This window comes from Sphaerodactylus townsendi, linkage group LG06, assembly GCF_021028975.2.
Source record: "Sphaerodactylus townsendi isolate TG3544 linkage group LG06, MPM_Stown_v2.3, whole genome shotgun sequence".
In the NCBI taxonomy this organism is placed as follows: domain Eukaryota; kingdom Metazoa; phylum Chordata; class Lepidosauria; order Squamata; family Sphaerodactylidae; genus Sphaerodactylus; species Sphaerodactylus townsendi.
The window spans coordinates 108,266,454-108,290,438 of NC_059430.1; the positions used below are offsets into that span (position 1 = coordinate 108,266,454).

The window sequence follows — 23,985 nt, forward strand, 5'->3', positions numbered from 1 at the left end:
TGCGACCCAAAACCCACTTATTTATCGCAAAGTGCCAACACGGCAATTTAACCTGAAAACTAAGGTTTTAGTTTAGAAAAACGGTTGGCTCCGAGGCGTGCGTTACTAAGAAGTAAGCTTGGTAGTCGGTGGCTTTGCTTTGAAGCAACCGTGCAACTCTTCCAATGGGTGAATCACAACCCTAGGAGGGTTTACTCAGAAGCAAGCCCCATTGCCAGCAACCAAGCTTATTCCCAGGTAAAGGATCGTGTTCTAGTTCTTTGCATGAAAATCAGTGGGGTTTAACAATGCTTAACAGAGGCCGTTTCCGCATGAATGCGGAAGCAGCCGGGTCGGCGTACTCGACGCCGACCCGACGATGCTAGGACCGTCCGCATGGACGGTCCTAGAAAGAGCCGGGCAGCCGGCGCTGCGGAGCGCCGGCACCCGGCCGACCCGGCATGTCCCCGGGCCTCCGGCGCGTCGCCGAGGCCTGGGGACATGCCCCCCTGGCCCTGCACGCCTGCTCCAGCGGCGCAGGGCAGGGGGGCGTGTCCCCAGGCCTCGGCAACGCACCGGAGGCCTGGGGACAAGGTAAGTACAGTGGGGGGGGGAAGCACCGGGAAGCCGCTGCCGTTCAAACGGCAGCGGCTTCCAGCCAGCGTTTCCTCAACAAGTGCGCTTCAAAGCGCCCTGGGAAAACGCCGGCATCGGGACGGGCAGCCGGCGTGAGGGCGGCGTGGCTGTGACGCAGCTGCACCCCCTGTGCAAACAGCGGCCTGGGGACGGCATTTTTGCCGTCCCCAAGCCGCCATTTATGGCCCGTGCGGAAAGGGCCAGAGTTACCTACACTGCTTCCCCAAAACTAGGTCTTAGGTTTAATGCTAATAATTGAGCCCAGCTGCCCAGGCCAGCCTAGATGTGTGAGGGGGAAACTCTGTTTGTGCGTGCCCACAGAGAGGGATCTGAGTGCCACCTCTGGCACCTGTGCCTTTGCTTCGCCACCACTGGCCTAGAAGCAGTGCAGTTACCTAATCCCAGTGTCACTAGCTTAATCATATCCATGCTCCATAGCAACCCAGGCAATAGACTTGCATAGCGGTCATTCCCAAAGCAAGTAAGGAACCTATAAATTGTTTTTCACATTGGCCTCAGTGGTGGGATTCAAATAATTTAACAACTGGCTGATTACAAGCACCATTTTAACAACTGGTTCTGCCGAAGTGGTGCGAACCTGCTGAATCCAACCACTGATTGGCCTGTATCCCTGCTTAACCAGGCTATAAATATTCATATCCCTGCAGGCTAGCAGAACGAATCTTTTCATTATAGAAATCATAAAACTGTATGGCTTTTATACCATAATTAGGGGAAATCTCAGGCAACATCAGGACTTCTTTTAAACATCAGCCAGTACTGCAAGATCAAATCCATTCAATTTGCTATACTTTCACTTGATTCTGAGAAATTCATTGACCACTTGGAAAAACCCTTTCTATCAGAGAGGTTGAAAAGTAAGGACTTTGGACAGAGGTTCCTCCAGCAGCCCAAGGGCATGAGTGAAATTTGTTGATTTTCAATCAGGAAACTTCCTGATTCTCTGGGGAATTCATGAATGGGGACAGCAATTAGACACATCCGTAATATTTGTTTTAAGCATAAAAATAAATGATCAAAAACCCACCATAAAATTAGGCTTATCATTGATAACCCCCATATTTTGTATCTCCTCCAAAGAAATATGTGTTTCTTGTGTTCAAGAAGAGTTAGACAAACACAACAGAATCTCTGGATTCAAAATAAATTATGACATCTGAAATTTATACCCATCACTATATTCCATATTAGTGAGAATATGTGCAAAAATGCCATACAAAAGATAGGCCATATAAAAGATTCAAAGATTTTTGGCTAGAGTTGTTTATTATTACCAAAGAAATCTCAGGGGATCAAATATTACTGGACCCAGTGGCGTAGCACCAATGGGGACATCCGGGCCGGATTGTCCCAGGTGCACACACGACAGGACACGTGGGGGTGCAAAAACACATGGGCAGGGAAACCCTCTCTGTCCGAGGGAGCAGGCTCCATTGGGCAGAGGGGGAATGGCGGTAGCACCCTGCTCGGTGCCGCCAGCTCTCGTGCCGCGGAAGCCGCCAGCATCGAGCAGGGAACCCCCTCTGCCCCAGGGAAAAGGCAGCTGCCTTCTCCCTGGGGCAGAGGGGGAATGGCAGAGGCACCCTGCTCGGTGCCGCTGGTTCTCGCGCCGCTGGAGCCGCCAGCGCTGAGCAGGGAACCCCTCTGCCCCAGGGAAAAGGCAGCTGCCTTCTCCCTGGGGCAGAGAGGGAATGGTGGAGGTGCCCTGCTTGGTGCTGCTGGCTGTCGCACCACGGGAGCCGGCAGTGCCGAGCAGGGCACCGGCGAACCGGCCAAAAAAAGCTTGCTGCACCCGGGTTAAGTGGAGGGGCGTTGGGGAGGGAAGGGGTGGCCCGGGGGCTATCCAGGCTTTCCTGCCCATGCCCCCCTAGCCCCTGCTGCGATGGGGGTTTTCTGGCCGGTTTGCCACCATTTTCCCTTGCTCGTTTGGACTGGAGAGTTTCTTGGAATATGCTTCTGTCCTTTAGCGTAGAAGAAATTGGCAACTGCAGATACTCATGTAAGTTGATAGACAATAGATTCAGGACAGACAAAAGGAAATATTTCTTAATGAGTCATTAAATTAGTGATGGTTGTGAGCATGGATAGCTTTAAAAGGGGGTGGGCTGATTAATGGAAGAGAGGTCTTTCAAAGCCATGGTAACTAAAGAGGCAGCAAACGTCAGCATATCAATGTTAGCAGGCAACTTCAGGGGAAGGCCCTCCAGAGGAATATATTGACCAGTGTGTGAAATAGGAAGCTGGTGTGATGCCACTGGTCTGATCCTGCAGGTCTCTTTTCATCAACCATCTGTCCTGATACAGTTGAAAGTACCCAAACAATTCAAGTCCTCTCTTTCCTTTCCAGAGGTTTTCATCAGACCTGGTAATTGATTTGATTCTTAATGAGAAATCTTGCACGGCTCAATAGAAATAGAGCTATAGAATGCTCATTGCCCTTCTTTGCCTGAAGATGGTAGCACTGACTTGATGAATTGGCAGAATCATTTCAGTTAGCTACCACTAGAGGGACGGCAGTGGCATTATTTCAGAAAAGACAATTCAGTGCAAAAGGGAGGGGGGAGGGGGGAGGGGGGAGGGGGGCAAGAGACAAGTCGCTGAGATGTTTAAATATTGGACCAGTAAAGATTTTGCAACCAGCACATTACTTTATCGGTGCAAAGCTTTTTCTTGAAATAATATCTCTACACAGGATGTGCTCTGCAGAGGTGGGGGGGGGGGGTAGTTCCTAAAAAGGGTAGGATTTGGGCAGGAGAGGCAGCTATTACGGATATGTCACTAGGCTAGGACTTCCATTTCTCCTAGACTGGTTTTAATACTTGTATTTTATTATTTTGCGGAATGTTTGGAGTGTTATTTTATTGATTTTAAATTTCTAATGGAACTACAGAACGGGGGGGCGGGAGGAGACGATTCTGTGTCACGCTGTCGGTATTTGGCTGGGGCAGTTTGCAGCACGGAGCGGTGAGGGAAAGACTACAGAAGGGGGGGTGATTCTGTGAAACACTTCCTGTCTATGTGGAACAGGGCACAATATTAGGCGTTACATTTCTGGGTACCGTGTGGTGGAGGGAAGACTACGGAACGGGGGAATAATTCTGGGTGCGCTTCCGGTATTGGAGGCATGCGGACCTCATTAGCGGTAGCGTGGCAGAAAGACTACAAAACGGGGGCGATGATTCAAGAGAATACTTCCGGCTCATGTAGTATTCGCTGTGACACTTCAAAACAGGGCCAGGGAATGCTGCCATCTAGTGGCCCAATAAATAATGTTCAATTGAGGTGAGCCTGATAGCGGAAGCGGAGCCATTTATAGAGACACGCCCACAACCTCCACTTCTGGTGTTTAGCAGCGGGACTACAGAAGAGGGGCAAGAGTTTCATGTGACATTTCTTGTCCCCGGGGCTGGGAGACCTCATCGGTTGCGTCACTTCCGGGCTTTGATAGCGGAGAAAAACATTGGGGCAGAGGTTCTAAATTCCTGCGGTCGGGGACAGATCGTGATTGCAGGCACCCCAATATTGCCGGTACTCAAGCGACCGTGCGGGGCAGCCGGCCAGTTCCCCCCTCTGGCTGCTTTATTTCCCCCTTTCCTTCAGCTGGACATTTTGGTTTGTTCCTCTCTGCCTTGAGTCCCAGCAACAGAGCGGCATCCTCCACTTTGGAGAGTCTGATGTTCGATTTATGCTCCATTATTCTTAATTTCAAACTTCTGGTCGTCATTCCGACGTAATTCATCTTACATCTGCACTGGATAAGATATACACATTTGGCAGTCTGACAATTTGAAAATTGTTTCAAATGCCATATGTATTCCTTATTGGGATCAACAAACACTTTAGTGTTTTGTGATAGAGTACATACCGTGCAGTGTCCACATTTATAATGTCCTAAGGTGAGAGGAATATATCTTATAGTTGATCTGTAGTCTGATTTAATTAATTTCTGTTTCAGATTCTCTGTTTTTCTATACCCTATCTTGGGCATGACTTCACAGCCTGGTATTTCTGACACTAGATCAATATGATATTCTTAATTCCCTGTGCTCTCATCACAAACCCATCTGAGTGGGCAGACCTAAACAGGACATGTGTTACATATAACGCGGGACAGGTGGGGCAGAGATAAAGATCCCCCCCCCCCCCCGCTTAATTGCCTTTTCCACTTCAAAGCAACTTTTGATATCTCATCCCAGTCCTCGGATACTTTGCCCTGCCCAATTTTTGGCATGGCCGGAGTCTCCCCCCCCTTAAAAATGCCCACCCCCAGGCAGCGGTGCATTGTGCATCCCCCGTCCCCTTGGACTTACGCCTCTGCCCAAATCTATTTATTGTTAATTTTTATTTTGCTGATGTTGGGGGGGGGGGTGAGTGGTGGCTTCATTGGGATTTTTGCATACAAGTACCATAGATAAAGTAGTATCAGAGGAAGAGGGGAGGCGGGTTATGAAAGGAGAAGGATTCCTAGCAGCTCTGGATAGTTCTCTTGGTTTCATCCCCAGTAAGACAAAATAGAAATCTGGTTCACCCTAACAAAACAGCTTTCATGAGTCAGAGCTCACTTCATCAGGTGCATAAAATGTACCTCAATTAGGTGGGTCCATATATAGGAAAGGCTGTGAACAGCAGAAAGTGGAGTGTGAGGTTAGGTAAACAAATTTTTATAAAGACAGCCAGGTTCATTTCTAAAATTTGGCTATATAACATTCCTCCAGCCTTTCTGTTGCTCACATCCATCAGATGAGAATCCTGGCTCAGGCAAACTTGTGCTGGCATAGGTTTCATCACTTCTAAAATGCCACTAGAGTTCTGTTTAGCTGCTGGAGACTAACATGACCATTCCTATTCAGTAGCTTTAAAATGGCTTTAAAATGTTGAGCTATCATAAGTTTAAGTCTCCAAAATGATCGCTCAACATTTTAAAGCCATTGCATAGGGATGCCCATAAGTGGCCCAGAAACACAGTAAGATACAGCAGATGAGATTACCTTGACCTAGCCTACCTCACAAGATAGTTGTGAAGTTGAAAGGGCTACATATAAGCCTAGAAAGAAGGAAAGAGCTAACTGGGGGGAATATCCCTCCTTTGAACAGAGGCTAACTGGATAGGTGACCTTTTGATCTCATTGCAGGAACTGTCATCACTTGGTGAATAACGGCCCATTAAACCTAATAAAGGTACATTATTTCCGGGGTGCTGGCAACAGCGCGCCCCAAGCGACATTTTTTTAAACTTCTCATTATACTAGCACTTTTAAAAAAAATCCAGACTGTTCTGGAAGTTCCCATCATTCCGGATCGTAGTAACCACGGCAACTGACGCCGGAGGCGGGGAATACCGGACCTCAACGGATTCTCACGATTTCTTCTTCAAATTTGATTGGAAGAGGCCGTTGCCAATCAGCAAGAGAAGACTCGTGATTGGCCACAGGCATCTTTTTCCGGCGGAGTCGCAGTTCATGTTCCGGTGTCAGTACTGACGGTGCGTGTTAGCAACCGAAAAGGCGGGTAGGCCTAGGCGGTGCTTCCTGCGGTGAGGAAGGGAACGGGAAAAGCCTCACGCGGAGCCGGCAACGATGGGGGCCAGCGGGGAGGATGCGGCTGACAGCGAGGAGCGCTTCGACGGCATGTTGTTAGCGATGGCCCAGCAGCACCAGGGTGGCGTGCGGGAGGTAAGATGGAGGGCTGAAGGAAGGCACACACACGCACACCCGGCCTTCTTTCTGCCCTTTTAGGTTATCTCTAGGGCCTGCCCAGCGGTGGAACATCTGTTTTGCGTGCTGAAGGTCCCAGGTTTGGTCCCTTCGACCTCCAATGAAAAGGGGTAGGAAGGAAGTGAAGACTCTTATCCAGAAAACTTGGACCGCCACTGACAGTCGGAGAAGATGGTGCTGATTTTGATGGGACAAGAGTCATATGAATATAAGGGTCTCTTTGGTCAGACCAGTGGTTTTTTCATCGCAGGGTCCTGTCGGACAGTGGCCATGTAGTTTCCCTGGAGGGTCAAACTGACAGTGTAGATCAGGGGTGTCCAACTCTGGCCTTCCAGTTGTTCGTGGGCATTGATACCCATCAGCCCCTGGCCATGCTGCCAGAGGCTGATGGGAATTGTAGTCCATGAACATATGGAGGGCCAGAGTTGGCCACTCCTAGAATAGAGACTGAGGTCCTCTTTTATTTTGTACATATAGACAACATATACAGAAAAAGCCCAAATCTGATCTCCCCTCCTCCAATATAATAATAAAAAATACACCCCACCCCTGCACATATATATGTGGTGACTTCCAGCTACCTCATTATGGATCCGAAAGCAAATCTAGTTTCATCTTTGTGGTCGATATCTGCATTTTTTTCACTTTTAATCTTTCTTGTAAAATTACTTTAGTCCAATACACTGTTCATTTAAATCTGGAAGCCTGCCGTTATTTCTCTATTCATATTTTTTTCAGTAGATAGTCTGCAAAGAGTTTCCAAATCCTTAAGGAAATTGCCCATGTTTTTGTCTCATATAAATGCCTTCAGCCTCACCATCTCTGCATATTCTGTGACTTTTAAAATCCAGTCTTGTTTTGTTGAAATTTTATTGACCCTCCAGTTGTATGCATATAAAATCCTTGCTGCAGTTGTTATGTGCATTAAAAGTGTTCTGTATTGATCTAGAATATCCTTCCCCATCAGGCCCAACAAGAATGTCTCAGTTTTTTTTCTCAATTGTTATTTTCATACTCTTTTGCATTTCCTTTACAATCATATTCCAAAACAATTTTGCCCTTAGCTCTCTTTTTTCTACGCTGTAGTGTCCCAGACTCTTCAGCTTTTCCTCATGGGAAAAGTGCCCGACTTCCTAAATACTTTGATTGCCCTACTTTGTATTTTTTCTGCAGTATCCTTTTTGAGATTCAGTAACGAGAACTGCCAACCATTTGCCAATCATAGCTTTATACAAGGGCATTACATTATTTACATTTATTTTCAGATCCTTTTCTAATAATTTCTAGCATGGAGTTTGCCTTTTTTTATCACCACTGCACACTGTGTTGACAGTTTCATCGTTGACAGTTTCATTATGCTTTCCACTACAACTCTTTTAAGTCTTAGCATATATTTAAAATTAGAACTGTTTGTTCCAGTATGCATGACCTTATACATAACCATGTTGTATTCCTCTTGCCATGTTATTGCCCACTCATCCAATTTAAGAAGATCCTTCAATTTTTCATTATCTGCCTTGGTTTTAACCATCCTGAATAATCTGGCATTATCTACACACTTGACTACTTGACTATCAGCCCCAATTCCAAATCCCTTATGAAAAAATTAAATAGCACCAATCCTTGTGGGACTCCCATTGCTCATTTTCCACTGTTAGAAATGTCTATTTATTCCTGGTCTCTGGTGCCTGTTATTTAACCAACTTATAATCTTTAATATGATCTATATTCTTATCCCACGATTGCTGTACTTACTCGGGAATCTTTGGTGAGATACTTCGGTCTAAAGCCTTTTGGAAATCCAAATACCGGTATCATGTCTGCCCTATTTACATCTGTGTTACCCCATCCAAACTTCATAAGGTTGGTGAGGGAGGGACTCTCTTTGTTTAACTGTACAAAGTGGAAATTCATCAACCTACTGGTCAGATATTCACTGATGCAGCTGTAACAACAGTGTGGTGTAGTGTAAGTCCCATTGGTCATGTTTTATGTGCCATGCTCAGTGTCTGGCATTGCTAGACAAAGTGTTCTGGGAAAAGGTGCTGGTGGGGGGAGAGGGGACTGAGCCCAAGACCCTGGAGGATCACTGCCAGGTAGAGGAGGCGGTACTGAGTTACCAACCCAGTTGTGATATCAACACTCTGTTTGCCTTTTTGAATTTCTGATGCTTTCTTGTTTTGGGAAGATGGATGTTGAACCAAAGCTGCAAAGAGAACACAGGAGGCATCGTCTTGATCCTATTAGACAAAGATTCCTGGACTAAATGGACTAAGCCTGGTGGCAGGCTTTTATGGTCTGTAGCCATTCATTTCATCCATGTTGGCACATCTAAACATCTTTTAACCTAGTTTGACTCGAGTTGAAAGCAGTGATGGTCTGGACCTTGTGGGGGACCCTCCCGCAATAGGCACTAGGCACACTGTTGCTTAGCATCACCTATTGTACTGTTTTAATTTAATTTTAATCTATGTATTTAGTGTATTTTAAATTGTGGTTACCCGTCCTGAGCCCTGCTATACAGGGGGAGTGCAGACTATAAATTTAAGTATAAAATAAAAAATAAATCAATACCAAATTTGAAGAACATGGTAGTTGTCCACCCATTCAGCATCGGTTTAGTTGTCATGCCAGAATGTGATCTGGCTTTTCTCAACACAGCTTGTGATTTGTAAGCTCCAATTCAGATAGCTGCTCATTTCATGCTCTGGTCTGGATAGCAAGCACAAGTCATCATTCACCAGATTAAATATAGTGGCCAGTTATTGTTTGTCCTAAATGTGGAATTTCTAGTTGACCTGCAGCATACAGACATGGTTGTGGGGAGGGCACAGTCATGTGACACCAAGCCATGACATGTGAACTAATATATAAACACAGTCTTGGATTTGGGGATTAGATTTAAAGAAGTAATGGTTTATACTGTTACATTTTTGTTAGGAGTAAGCAGAGTATTCCTGTTCAATGTTCCCTGCCTTTTCAAGGCTACACATTTTTCTTGCCTTTACTCATTATCTTTCCACCTCCATATCCTAAGGTATAGTTCAGTAGCTAGTGGTATTCTGTTGATATAATTGGAGTGGCATTGGGAAAAGAGGTCAGTGAGTAAGTTAAAACTTGTTATTCATTGTCAAATCCATTATTGGTGGAGATGATTGGAGAAATATAACTCCTAATTTGTTTACTTTGTTTATACCCTACCTTTTTGCCACAAATGGGGACCCAAAGTGGTTTACATCTTTGTCCCTTTCTCCAGAGGTGTGTCTGCACTCCTACATTCTTGCTGGGTGACCTTGGGCTAGTCACAGTTCTTCGGAACTCTCTCAGCCCCACTTATCTCACAAGGTGTTTGTTGTGGGAAGAGGAAGGGAAAGGAGCTTATAAGTTCTCCTTACAGGAGAAAAAAGTGGGGTATAAATCCAGACTCTTCTTCTTCTTCTATTTTACTTTCACAAAAACCTTGTGAGCTGGGTTAGTTAAGTGTGTGTGACTAGCCCAGCAATTTCCCATAGCAAATTGGTTTCCAACCAGGGTCTCCAAGATCCTAGTCTGACATTCTGATTACTACACCACACTACTGCATTAGAGATGTCCTTGTACCTTTGCTCTCTGAATGCTGTAAGCAATCATGAGTGGGATAATTACTTTGTTCTAGCACATTTCCTTCTGGAACATTTAACTATGGCTGTTTCTGCAAAGCCCAATAACAGTGCCCCAGGGACAGTAAAAACACCATCCCTGGGCCACTGTTCACACAGCCGGCACTGCTGCATCTCAGCAGCACCATGCTCATGCCGGCCAAGCAGCACGAAAATGTCACTTTTGAACCTCGCTCAACAAGCGAGGTTTTCCAAAAGCAGTGTCTTCCACCCACTGCCGTTTGCACGGCAGCGGGTAGAAGGCAACATCCCCTCCTCCCGCCCTCCCCAAGTGGCTCTTACCTTCTCCTGGCTTCCGTCGCATTGTGGAGGCCAGGGGACACACCTCCAACTCCAGAGCCGTCGCTCTGGCCACAGGGGCGTGTACCCTGGCCTCTACAACATGGCTGAAGCCATGAGAAGGTAAGAGCCGTTTGGGGACGGCGCAGCCTGTGCAAAGGCTGCGCCATCGGCTGCGTACCCAGTGGGACCGCCCATGCAAATAGTTCCGGGGTGCATCGGCATAAACCCCCACTCAGCTGGCCGTGCAGAAACGGCCTTAAAGACAAAGTTCTGGGGTAAAAGGACTATTACTCTGAGCAGTACTGCAGTTGTGATATCAACACTTTATTTGCCTTTTTGGACTTCTAATGCTTGTTATGGAGAGATGAATGTTAAACGAAAGCTGCGAAGGCTACCAGAGGACTCTGGTACAGGCTGGGGAGGGTGTGTGTGGATTGGATTCTTGAGGAGTAATCTGTGCATAGGTGTAGCCTGAAACAAGTATCTCTGACCTCTTAAGAATACCTTGTCTCTCTTCTGTGCAGCTTGTGAATACCTTCTTCAGCTTCTTGAGACGCAAAACTGATTTCTTCGTTGGAGGAGAAGATAATGCTGCAGAGAAGGTATCAGATCTGTTACGACTTGTCTTGTGGAGGGACAATTACCTCTCTGTGTCAGTGAGAGCTGTTTCACATAGTGTCATTTTTATATCTCACATATACCCTTTAGTTACCCTTGGCTGGTATATAGGAATGGCATCGTGTCCTGTTCTTGGAAACACTAGAGGCCAAACTGGTCAAAGTCTGACCTTGTCTGACCATGTTTATTTCTCTGACACCTTATTGCTTTGACCAAAGGCTAGTTTTGCTTGCCAGATGTACTGATTTTATTGTGACAGGTGAGTAGAGAGTCATAATTCTCTGCTTGCTTTGTTTGTTCACTTTTGAAAAAGCACTAAGTCCACTTCTACAGCTATAGCATTGTCCCTGATAACAAAATTTGGTCAAACCTCAACATTGTTGGCAGACGTGAAAATATTCATTCAGTACATAATCTGATGCCAATTGGGGGGGGGGGGGGCCATTCATCTTTAAACGTACAAGTTCTTATTAATCTGGCAGTTGATTAAGTAGGTCTAAGAAATCAATTTTTTCTGTAAATTTTCAGGGACTCAATGGATAACATCTGTCCTTTTCTCTTTTTAAAAAAAGTCTGAGGCAGCAAACATAGCCATGTTGTTGTTTCTACGGCTGGCACAGGTTGCCAACATGTCACTGTCCAAAGGGCGCATGAGATCACAGGTTACCAAATTTCAGCCATCTGTTCATAGCCTTTCACTGAAGGTCACCAAGCAGTGAGAACCCTTGAAATATGGCCAGTTATGGGGACAGGTGACTGCGTCACCTCTTGCAGCAAGCATGCTAGAGTCCAAGCCCTCGGTCCTTTTGTTCTGGAATCCAGACAAAAGTAGCAACGTTCATTCTGAGTCTGGAGAAAGGGTCATGGGAAATACATTCCCATAATTCCTTCTTTTCTCCTCTCTGCGGACCCAAAGTGGCTTCCAATATCATACGCCCGTCCTCCATTTTATCCTCCCAGCAGCCACCCTTCGAGGTAGGCCAGGCTAGACAGAGTCACTGGCCCAGAGCCACCTACCAGAGTGGGGATTTGAACTTGGATCTCCCAGATCTTAGTCCGACACTAACCTCAAGTATTGTTTGAAAATATATTTCCAGGATTTTGGTGTCTTGGCATCCTGGGGAATATTTTTTTTTTTTGGGGGGGGGGGGGTTTCCACATATTGTAGACACTCACTTAAAGTGGGCATTGTTGACTTTGCATTATTCTTCTCATACCCTTGTCCTGTTATGGATAATATCTTGTGAAGTGCTGGAACTTGGAGTCAACCTATTTTTTCCAAAAAAATTATTTCCTCCCACTTTCATCAGATTTTGGGGTAAGGCGCGGTACTGATTCCGTGGAAGAAGCCCCCTTCCGTTGTTGCTGCTGTTTAGGCACTAGAGGAATGTAAAACATAGAGAATACTAAAATCTTAGAACCTTCATGGTTGAAAAGTTGGGTGCAGATACAGTGGAACCTCGGTTTTAGTTGGTAATCCATCCGAAAAGAATCGATGAAAACCTAAACCAATGAAAACAGAGGCAAACTTTTCCATAGGAATCAATGTAAATCCAATTAATCCGTTCTAGGCACTCCAAAAAACATACCAAAAACACATTTTTGGTGAATAAACATAGTGTTTTATGCTGAAAACACTAACAAGCAATAACACTAGGACCAGCGTCAGAGCCAGTGGACCAATGTCGCACCAGAAAGCTGTCCAAAGAGGTCTGTTTCTAACGCCTCTTTAAGATTTGTCTGAAATGGGGAAGACATTGTCATTAAACAAGTTGCAGACATGGCCTGCAACAGCTTTGTCCGGGTGATTTTTCTCCACAAACCCCTGCACTGCAAATCGATGAAACCCGAGGCAAATATTTCACTGAAAAAAATCGATGAAAACCGAAACCGATGAAAACCGAGGTTCAACTGTATCACCACTCTACCGGATTCTTTCTCTCCCCCAGTTAATCACAGAGACATTCAGTCGCCACAACAAGCTGGCTCAGAAAGCACAGAAAGAGAAGGCGGCTCGCCAAGAGGCAGAGCAGCGGGAGAAAGCAGAGCGGGCTGCTAAGCTTGCCAAAGAAGCAAAGAAGGCAGAAGATGCTGCTGATGCTGAGCCGAGGATTAAGGAGCTCACTGATGAGGAGGCAGAAAGGCTGCAACTAGAAATTGATCAGGTAGACATCCAGTTCATTGTACAAGGGTGGTGTGTTTGTGGACTGCTCATTGTAGCAGCAAAATGAGTATGTTTGTTTGGGATTAGTTTGGATTTATTAGTAATAGGAGGTTTACGATTTGATGAACCTGCAGTCTTCAAATCTCCCCACACACAAATCAAATGTTGTCTCGAAGTAGCTAATTTGCTTAACTCAACTGTGTTCTGATCTAAGCAAATGAGCAGTTTTGAGACAGTTTGTCTACAGTTTAATTTGACATTTTTCTTCCTTTCTGGCTACAGTTTGCAAAAATCTAGAAATTCTCCACCTTCTTGGATGCTATTAGGCAGTGGCGTACCTAGGCAAACTGCAGCCCTGGGCAAAACCTGAGTTTGATGCCCCCCCCCCCCCCCACCCATGGGTTGTCACCCTCCTCCACCGTGACCAAACAATGATTTTTTTCCATTAGGTCGTTTCAAAGTCACCATCACATTATAGAACATGCCCCAACGCACAAATCTGAACACAGCAATGGACCATGCCCACAGCAGAAATATTTTTTGAAAACATTTTCAAAATGCTTTCAAAATGTTTCATTACTGCTATGAAAACATGTTATGGTGTTGTATCCAGTCCCCCCAATTGGGGGAAACAGCATCACTTTCAATGTTATTTAACCTGGGGACCCCAGATTCTCCCTTTAAGGTGGATTTAAAAGGAGAATCTGGGCTCCCTCGTTTAAACAAGTGATGCTGTAATCCACCCCCAAACAGCATAATTTTCAATGGTGTTTAAACTAGGGAGCCCAGATTCTCCTTTTAAATCCTCAGAGGGAGTTTAAATCCTCAAAGGGAGAATCTAGGGTCCCCAGTTTAAACAACATTGAAAGTGATGCTATTTTGGGGTGGATTCTCCCCCACCCTGAAACAGCATCACTTTCAATGTTTAAACTGGGGACCTCAGATTCTCCAAAGGGGGGGGGTTAAAGGGAAATCTGGGGGGTGCCTGCTGTCAGGGGTGCAATTGTTAAGCTAGCAGCACCAAACTTTCAGGGTATATTTAAGAGACTCTCCTAATGATACCACCCAGGTTTGGTGAAGTTTGGTTCAGGGGGTCCAAAGTTATGGACCCTCAAAGGTGTAGCCCCATCTCCTATTAGCTCCCATTGGAAACAATGGGGATGGGGGCACCCCCTTTGGGAGTCCATAACTTTGGACTCCTTGAACCAAACCTCACCAAACCTGGGTGATAGCATCAGGAGAGTCTCCAAAAACATCCCTGAAATTTTGGTGCTGCTAGCCTAAAAACTGCACCCCTTGCAGGCCAAAAACGGAAAAAACACTAAAAATACAAATGAACCTGTATTTTTGGCGTCCACCACAAGGAGGCAACCTGTGCAACTGTCCACTTTGCCCAATGGGAGGAATGCCTCTATTTTATTCCTAGGTGTTTGCTGCATTGCATTTAATATGGTGAGAAGGATACCCCTATTTCTGCTGTTAGTCAATAACATTTTAACACTTGTTTATGAATCTCAGCTAAAACCCTGAATACTTTGGGGGTATCTTTCCAAACAGAAAAAAGAGAATAAAGAAAATGAGTCCAAGGCAGTCACTACAGAATCATCTGATCATCCAATGGAATCTTCAGGGTCCACCAAACAGGTATTGTGTTCTCTGAGTTTTGTGCAACTGTGAGCAGATGTTTTTGATGGGTTCAGGTCTGTGCGAAAACACACAATAGACTAACTAGAAGTCTTGCACAGAGACGTTGGTACAGCTGGGCACCATGTAACACTATTCTGAGATCTGAGTACTCAAAAACTGGTTTCTTCAGCAGGATTCTCTATAAGGACTTTGAACTTGGTGAATGCAGAACCACCAAGTGTATAAACAATATGGCAGGCATAGTAATCCCGCATGAATTTAGTAAATCATATTAAAAAGATGGAAGTACTAGCGTTGGTGTAGTGCAGTGTAGTGGTGTTGGTCTGGGAGGACTGGGTTCAAATTCATACTCTGAATCTACTTCACAGGGTGGCTGCAAACATTCTTTTTAAAGGCAGGGAAGAACCACATATGCCATTATCAGCTCCCTGAAATATAACTGGGGTAAAGGTGCAATCTTCATCGTCACTGAAATCTTGAAAATATTTTTGCGTATGCTTTATGTCTGATTAGGAGACAGATGAAGAGGAGGAAGATGAGAAGGACAAAGGCAAACTGAAGCCAAACTCTGGGAATGGGGCAGATCTTCCACACTGTAGGTGGACACAAACCCTCTCTGAAGTGGATGTAAGTGTGGTCTTTGAGCAGAGGGTCTGTGGCTTGACTTGATTAATGTGGAGTAGGTTGTGTCATTTGCTTCTTCAATGATATACTTATTCACAGGAAGAAGCATCCCTGTCTGTCTATTAAAAAGGCCAAATGGTGCTCGGAGGCCTTTATATTGTTGTTAATCTCCCTTTACCTCGTGTAATGGCTTCAGTGCAAAGTGCAGCATGGAGATCAGAAACTGATCCCTGGACCACACAAACATCACTGTAACAAACATGATTTTCATGTTCTTTTTTCAACAGAGGAATCTGGTGATGCTTGAAGTCTCTCTTAGGGATCTAGTACTCATGTCCCTAATTGCGCAAACTCTCAACTGCTAATTCCAGAATCTACAACTAAGTGCATTTTATCTCTCAATGATTACACTGTCCAAATTCTGCTGATAATGCTGGCTGCAGAATTCGTCCCATCTTCTAATGTAATTTGGATTTACAGAAGAGGCAGTTGGTGGCCCACATAGGTGCCCAGTTGGGGCTGTGGAGGGAGCTGGTAGGGTGAATCTGAGGAAGTTCTGTGGCACCGTTTTTTAAAATGAGAACGCTTCCCTTTCTGGCTGTTTGAGAATTCAGAGAACCTTGCAAGGTGTCTTCTGTCTAGCAATTGGTCAGGCTGAGGCTTCATTTACTTTAATAATGTAATAGCTCAGTGTCTGGGCCAGCATGGAGCAGTGGTTAGACTGCTAGGTGAGGAGCTGGGAGATCCAGGCTCAAATCCTCACCTTCTATGAAAGCTTGCTGACCTTGAGCCAGCTGCACACTCTCGGACGAATCTATTTCACAAGAGAAAATGGAGGAGAAGAGAATATTGTAATTCCCTTTGGATCCCCCACTGCAGAGAAAGGTGCAGAAAGCTTATCAAATTGTCACAGCCATCTGTTAGCTGACAGCGTGTTCCAGTGAAGCTGGAAAAATTAAGACATATTCACAGCCGTTTCTTAAACTTATTTACTCAGAAGTAAGTCCCGGTATATTCAGTAGAGCTTACTCCCAAGCATATAAGGAATGCAGTCCACAGGAAAAGCTGTGAACCCCCAGAATGTAATGGGGAAGGGGGGGTGAGCCATCAAATTTAAGAACTTTGATGTTCATGATTTTTTTTTCTTAAAGTAAGTTGGAGTTTATCCATCGAAGTTGGGAACTTGCTATTTTAAAATCAAAACTTACATAAAGAATGGAGTCAAGTTTCACAGTAAAGTTATGCTCCCTTTTGTTTGGAAAGCACAAGAAGTTGCTACAGCAGGGATGCCAGGCTACTGACCCCAGAATATGCAAGGACTGCAAGGAAATACTTTATTGGTTGGGATAAATAAGGTATATTGTGGTCATGCTTTGTCAATCCTGGTTTAATATAGTTCCATGGTGGCGAACCTATGGCACTCCAGATGTTCATGGACTACAATTCCCATCAGCCCGTGCCAGCATGGCCAATTGGGTTGATGGGAATTGTAGTCCATGAACATCTGGAGTGCCATAGGTTCACCACCACTGAAATAGTTGAATCTGTAATGTTCACATTCTGCTGCAGTACACATTGTCTGTGGCCAGAAGGGAAAATGCCTGACTTTTCTGTGAAACCTCTCCCTTCTCCCATCTTGCTTCTGTTATCTAGCTGGCCATCCCATTCAAAGTGAACTTCAGGCTGAAGGGAAAGGATGTGATCGTGGACATCCAGCGACGGCATCTGAGGGTGGGGTTGAAAGGCCACCCCCCCATGATTGATGGAGACTTGTGCAATGAGGTGAAGGTGGAGGAGAGTTCTTGGCTGATTGAGGATGGGAAAATAGTCACCGTTCACTTGGAGAAGGTAAAAAGAAGGACTTCAGTTACAGTTTCAAATTCTCAGCTGTGCTGGTTTGCTTTCCATCTGCAGTCCTGCAGAGGTGTAGCTAGGAAAAAGGGGTCCCGGGGCAAAACATGGGTTCCACCACCATATGGGCGGCTGCCCTCCCCCACCGGTGAACGGGATTTGTTTCCCCACTCCTTCACATGAAGCCTGTTGGGTACCATGAGCTTATCACAGTTCTCTCTGAACTCTCTCAGCCCCACCTGCCTCACAAGGTGGGTCTGTTGTGGAAGAAATGAGTTTGTAAGCCACCTTGAGTCTCCTTACAGGAGAAAAAAGTGGCAGTGGTGGGGAGGTATAAATCCAAACTCTTCTCCTTCTCTTCCACCCCATTCTCATGGGCTGCTGAAGGGATCAAATTTTAATTTGGGGGGCGGGGATGTTAATGTTACCAGGAGGCAGAAAGTCTTTAAGTTGGGTGGTGGTAGGTCTAAGATGGAGGCAGTGTGTGTATGTCAGGGAGGTTGAGTGGCTCTTCCCCTCTCCTTCCCCCCTGGCTCCCTTTGCTGAATGCTGGGGGAGGGTCCCCTGCCTAAACTGTCAGGCAGGTCTCCAGGGGGTGGGGGTGCTGGTGAACCACCTGAAGGACCCTCTCCTCTCCCACCCACCACCTGGCAGTGGCTCACCTGGGCTTGAGCAGGATGTTCTTGCTGGCACGGCCAGCAGGTGAGCTCTTGCTCTTTTCCATGGCCATCAGATAACTCATGTCAGCCAGGACCGCCTCCAAATCGGCCATCTTGACCCCGCCAGCTGTGGGGGGCCCCAACAGCACCCTGCCTTGCAAGGACCACCCAGACACCCCCCCTAGCCTCATCCCATCTCAGCACCCGCATCCGACAGAGAGCCTGGCAGCAGGTTGTTAGGGGGGGATGCGGCTAGTCCAGGGGGGCCAGGACCCCCTCGCAGTACTCCCTGGAGGCGCACCATCTCCCGTTGCCACAGCACCCTCCTCCCCCCAGTCTCAGTGCTCCTCTGCTGGGCAGGACCAGGTGACCACGGGGGGCACCCCAACCTCCCCAGGGAGCGAGGAGGGGCAGCTGGGGTTGCCTTTGACACGGGGGAAGGAGGAGGGGTGTGGGGGTGATTTTCCACCCCCCATGTGATCAAAAAGGCGGCCGCCCAGAGACATATGACCCATATGTCTCCGAGGGCCCTACGCCCCTGCAGTCCTGAGTAATTTTTTAGACTGGTGTTGAGTAAGTCATCCTAAGCAGAATTAGTCCCAGGTAAGTCCATGAAGTCAGTAGACTTAGAAAAGCACATCTCTGCTTAGGACGGCACTGTGAGTGTCTCAGTCAGAATAGATTACCATGTTGTGACCATCCACCCCAGTTGGACGTTATCTTTGTTCTCTAGTAAACCTGAAATATTAAATCCTTAAAGATATGTCCCCTGTCTGAGGAAATTGCTTTAGTTGTGAAATACTTTGTACCCACAGTCTTTGTTCTTTTTTAGATCAACAAGATGGAATGGTGGAACAAGTTAGTCCAAACAGACCCAGAGATCAACACCAAGAAGATTAACCCAGAGAATTCCAAAGTAAGCATTTATTCTGTCAGAATTGGAGGGAAGGGTGAGGACTGGCCGTTTGGCCATTTCTCAGTTGTGTGATCTTCCTCTAAATGTTTCCAATCGTTTGGAGTCAAATTGCCCAGGGGCTTGTATGGAAGAGGTTCAGGGATGTTCAGAGATGCCTTAATTGGGGGGAGCGGCATATAGAGAGCACGAAGCTGGTGGAGACAACCGTGTTGTTCCCAAAAGGAGCTTCACCCAGGAGGACCCTCTAGATTTGCACCTTCTTATGGTACCTCTTTGAATTATAAAGCTGTCAGACCTGGATGGCGAGACTCGTAGTATGGTGGAGAAAATGATGTACGACCAACGGCAGAAATCAATGGGGCTCCCAACATCCGATGAGCAGAAGAAGCAGGACATTCTGAAAAAGTGAGTAGGGTCCATTCATAGCTCTTGGGGCATGCAAAGGAAAGGAATGGTTGAGCACAGAATGAAGGGGGAAGCTTTGTTTTTCATATGGAAACGAGTGCATGCTGAGCATACACCCATATCTGGTTGGCCGGCAAACCCAGGAAACCATTATTGCAAAAATGGCTGATCTGTGAGAATCAGCTCAGTTCCTAAGTCTAAGGCACAGGAGGGGACTTGTGGGCCTGGTGGTGCCATCTCTGCTTGAACTGTGATGTGAAATGTTTAACTGTAATCTCCACGTGCCTACAAGCAAGATAACCTTCCCTTCCCCTGTGCCAGGACTGCTAGACAGTCATGATTTTTATGATTTTATTGCCCTGTTTGGCAAAAGTATGCCTGGAAGCTTCTGTGAGTAATCCTCTGCTAAGGCTACACAAGGTCACAGCTCTTGGGGTTGGAAAAGAGGGGAATTGGAGAGCTCGCAGCTTTCTTTTGGGCATCCCTGAACACTTCCAGCCATCGACAGCAGTGGGGGGAAATCTGGAAGGGAGGAAGTGCTCATCCAGCATCAGCCTTCTCTTTCAAACAGGTTTACAGCCCTGTTCTGATGCTGGCAAGCCCCACTTCTGTTATCTCTAATGATTCATTTGAACTAAAGATACCCAGAGGAAATGCATCGTGAGTTGCTGATAAGTTGAGATCTTGCACTATACTGGGGTAAACACCATCTCATAAGCAGGATCTCTTCCTCCCAAGATTCCCTTTGTCAGAAATCATAAGGAGGTTGGTTTCAGTCAATAATGTTAACTCTAAAAACTCTATTTCTTTGGCTACCCCCATCCATTCTGGACACAGCTCTTCAGATCCCAGAAGGAAAGAGCCTTCATTATCTAGTTAACCATTTAGTAAGGATGACCTCTCTTTTATGCAAGGTTACGTGTTAAATATACTTTTATTTTTATTTTTGCTTAGCATTGTACAAAATAGAAATGGTCTAAATTTACCACAATACTGTCTGAGGAAATAAAACAAAAGTTAATAACAGTTTTTTCAACAGTACTGGGGCCTGCTTATAGGAATGGCAGGAATGGATTTATATTTTGAGGTTACCCAAGCCACAATCCAGTTTTGTGCAGAGTTACTCTAGATTTAAGGCCGTTGATTGGTAGAGCAACTTGGCATAGGATTATACTGTCAAAATTACAACTAGCTGTGGTACTGACTGGCCAGTGAAGTGTCAGCTTGTGACTCAATGATCTTGGAGAACTCTGTCTCTCTCTTAACACAGTTCAGCTGCCTCTATCCTGCTGAACTACTTCAGGATATGTAGTTAGATACTCACTGAGCAACACCCACGTCTTTGTCCTATAAAACGGCAAATATGGAGTTGGATCCAGCCAGCTTTTTCAAGTTTCCCTCTTACTACATCCCCAGGCTCCCATGCAAGTTCTCCTGATCCTCAGCTTTGCCTTTGGGAGGGGGTTTACTGGAGACCCCTCCTTCTTTTTCACCAGCAGAACTGATTGGATCCAAAGTATATAGTGACACAGAATTGTCATGAAGAATGCTGTTAATCATGTCACTATGTGAACCTGCTTTATAATATTTAATGTGAGAATTCCATATCCCTTATGGAAAGAAAGTGGGCTTAGGTTGTCCCATAACATTAATGAACAGTATTCTAGATATAATCTTGGTAACGTGGGAGAGAAAAATCAAAGTGAATCTACCAATTCTGAGTTTGTTTAGCAGTTATCTCCAAAGCTCTCCTGGTCAACATCCCGTTTACAGTACAAAAATAAATGATTCCTGTATAGACCAGAGTTCTGCGCCTAATGAGACAGGTGCTACGTGTCTGATCGGGAGCTAATAGTTCCCAAGGGCGTATTTGATTAACAGTTACTATGAGGATTTTTATACTGATATTACTAAGGAGATAATTGATTGGCAGCTGTGATCTCTGCACAGCCCCACTGATAGTAAGGAGACCTGCGACCTACAGAACACAAAGGTGCCTTGTACCACCTCAGAGTATTGTTCTGTCAAGAGCAAGGTTGTTGAGGGCAGCAGCTCTCCTAGGTTTCAGGTCAAAGTCTTCCACAAAACCTACTTTCTTATCAGCACAGAAAAGTGGGGAATTGAACTTAAAGACCTTCTTCGTTCAAGAAAACAAACCTTCATATGTTGGGCAACTGAAGGAAGCCCGGAGAAGGAGTTGTTCTTTACAATGGTTTGGATAGCCTTTAAGGTTGGTGTGATTTGTTATTTAAAAAATAGAGACGAGAATTTTATTGAGTCCCAGGGTTAGATTTGCCCATTCTGTAAATGGAAAACTGGCTAGAGGTGGCTGGAGGCTAGTCCATTGCTCTCAGCCTCCACTCACTCTTGCTGGGAGTTTTAGTAAGAGTAAATTAGAACATTGTAAGCCGTTTTGGGCCCCCCACTGGGGAGAAAGGTGGGGTGTCTTTTGTCTTCCTGATCACTGCTCTTCCAGTCACTGACCTGGCAGCTGGAGATGGTCAGCAGCATAATAAAATCAGGGCCATCTTGCTGTAAGTGTTTCCCAGTGTGTTCAGTGCCGCTTGGTACAGGCCAAAACTGAGATAAGGCAACATTGAAGTCTAAATCCATTTTTTTTCATCCTGGCAAAAGCGCTGTTTAAAGCTTTCTTGAGGGGGGGGGGGCACGGCTGCCTGGCTGGTGTGGTGCTTCTTGAAATTTTCCCTGCTCAGCTCTTCACCAGTGTGAAGTCTTTTCCCTCCCGGTGTGGTTGGCATTCCGCCTCTACTAGGAGCTCCGGGGCACTTCACATGGTCTTCTCATGCATGCACTCTTATTCTAACCTCATAACCCTGCGAGGTAGGTTAGGTTGGAAGACAATTTTTGGTAGGTGGCAGACTGGGGATGTGAATGCTGGATTTCTCTGTCCTCGTGGAACACTTCTACTATAATACCACACTTGCTGGGCGCAATACTTGCGAGATTTCTGTGGCATTGCCCATGCTGACTATCTTTTCCGGCTTCTTGTTTCAAAGAATGCGCTTCCTCTTGTTTTGCCAGATTCCTTGGAACAGCATCAGGAGTAGTTTTTTATAAAAGCAAAATTCAACTGATGATCCCCTTTCTCTCCTTACTCCCCCACCCTTTTTTGTAAGAAAAAATATATAAAACCCAAGCAGGACAGGAAGTGCAATTTGGGTCACAGTTAACACTCTCATCGTCTCCGAGTCAACTTCCTGTGCAAAAATAAATTAAATAAAATCTATTCTGCCTAACAGCACAGCACGTTGCCTAGGTGTCAGGTTTTACACAGCAGGACCCGATTTGGGAATAAAATACGACGAAGCTTACTTTACTGGGGGGGCTACAACTCTTTGAGGTTGCGCGCGAAAAGAGATTTCCGCGCTTTGGTTTCTGGCCGCCATGTTGGTTTCCTGAGGACATCAGGCAGGTGTTTCATCACTTTGGGAAACCTCTTGGTCATCCTGTACTCTCTCCACCCTGCCCTTAAGTTAAGTGCGTGGGTCCCCTTTGGACACCCCATTGTCAGTTCTTCCTGTAATCCAGTTCTGAACCAAACAGCCCCTCCAGAACGCTAGCTTAATACAGCACCACTGAGAGCAGTTTCAGGCGGACATCCTGATAAAGGAACCCACTTGTGATAAGTACCCTGTAACATCCAAAGAAAGACTGAGCAGGAGTGATGGGTGTGCCTCCCCCTACGCAAATTCTCATTTGGTCATTATAGCAAAAGTAGGAGCAGGCCCCTTATCTGCTCATCAGCATTTTCTGTAGCCTTCAGAGCCCCTCTCTTGTTGCAAGCACCTGCGCTTGGACGCAAAAGGAAGCGTTCCCTGCAAACATGTTTCAAGCTCAGGATAGAGTATGAGTAAACTGTTTAGGCTGGAGAGGAAGTCGCATCTGAATCGGGTATACTGAGACATTTATTGCAAACGGTCCTATCTCTGAGCTTTTTTGGCAAGGCTCTCGGTTGCCAAATGATGCCTGTCCTCTGCTGATTCTTTTAGAGATGTTGGCACTAGTATGAGCTCAAATGACTTCCTTACCTTCTGTTACAAAGCCAGTGGTGGTGTGGCCTTACAAAAATCAGATTTAGAACTAGGGTGAAGTCTGTTAAATAAGTGATCGGTTGGGGAGGTTAGCTCACTCTCTGTATCCTTGCTTAAAATACATTTGATCCCAGCTCAGAGATCTTACTTTAAAGTGGGAAAAGTTTCTCCCTATGTCAGTGAGAATGCAGTGGATTGCAGGCAGCTCTCTGGTTTGCTGGAGACCAGCGAATCACCTGGCTAGAATGGTTCGGTGTACATTCTTCTGTACATGTTGGCCATGCCAAGCAAGAAGCTTTGTCTGTTCCCTCCTTTGGGTGATTATTGCTGAAAAGGCAGCTTGTAATCTGCATGTACAATAAAAAGAGATGTTTTCATGGGCCGATCTGGTATTGCTTGTCTGTGATGCAAATTGTCGTGGTGGCCAGAAATACTTCACAAGAGGTGGCTGGGATTTAACTAAATAAACTCTGTACCTTTACTCTGTTTTTAAGGTGTGTTGCCTGCTGTTTTTACTCCTGTGATGAAACAGCAGTCCCAAGAAGAGCATGAAGGGTTCAGTGTCTGATCCCTGTCTTTGGTGAAGCCTGTCTTAAAGTTTAAGAGTGAATCCATACAAAACTTAGTAACTGGTGGTTTTCAGTACACTGCAAGCTCTGCATCTTCTCACATGCATCTGAGGTCTCTCCCTCTCGAAGTTGTGGCCATTCCTTACACTCTAGCATGTGTAGTCGAGGGGGCCGGGTCCCGCCAGGCTC

General features: G+C 45.8%; 1 protein-coding gene across 1 annotated transcript; it reads left to right on the top strand.

The window, feature by feature from the left end:
- Window positions 1–6,086: 6,086 nt before the first annotated feature.
- NUDC (nuclear distribution C, dynein complex regulator) lies at window positions 6,087–23,608 on the top strand. Its single transcript, XM_048501115.1, has 9 exons — window positions 6,087–6,308; window positions 10,816–10,893; window positions 12,859–13,074; window positions 14,631–14,717; window positions 15,234–15,347; window positions 16,998–17,192; window positions 18,687–18,770; window positions 19,057–19,175; window positions 22,218–23,608. Exons 1-9 carry the CDS (start codon window positions 6,213–6,215, stop codon window positions 22,309–22,311), a joined length of 1,083 nt encoding a protein of 360 aa, XP_048357072.1. The 5' UTR covers window positions 6,087–6,212; the 3' UTR covers window positions 22,312–23,608.
- The last annotated feature ends 377 nt before the right edge of the window (window positions 23,609–23,985 follow it).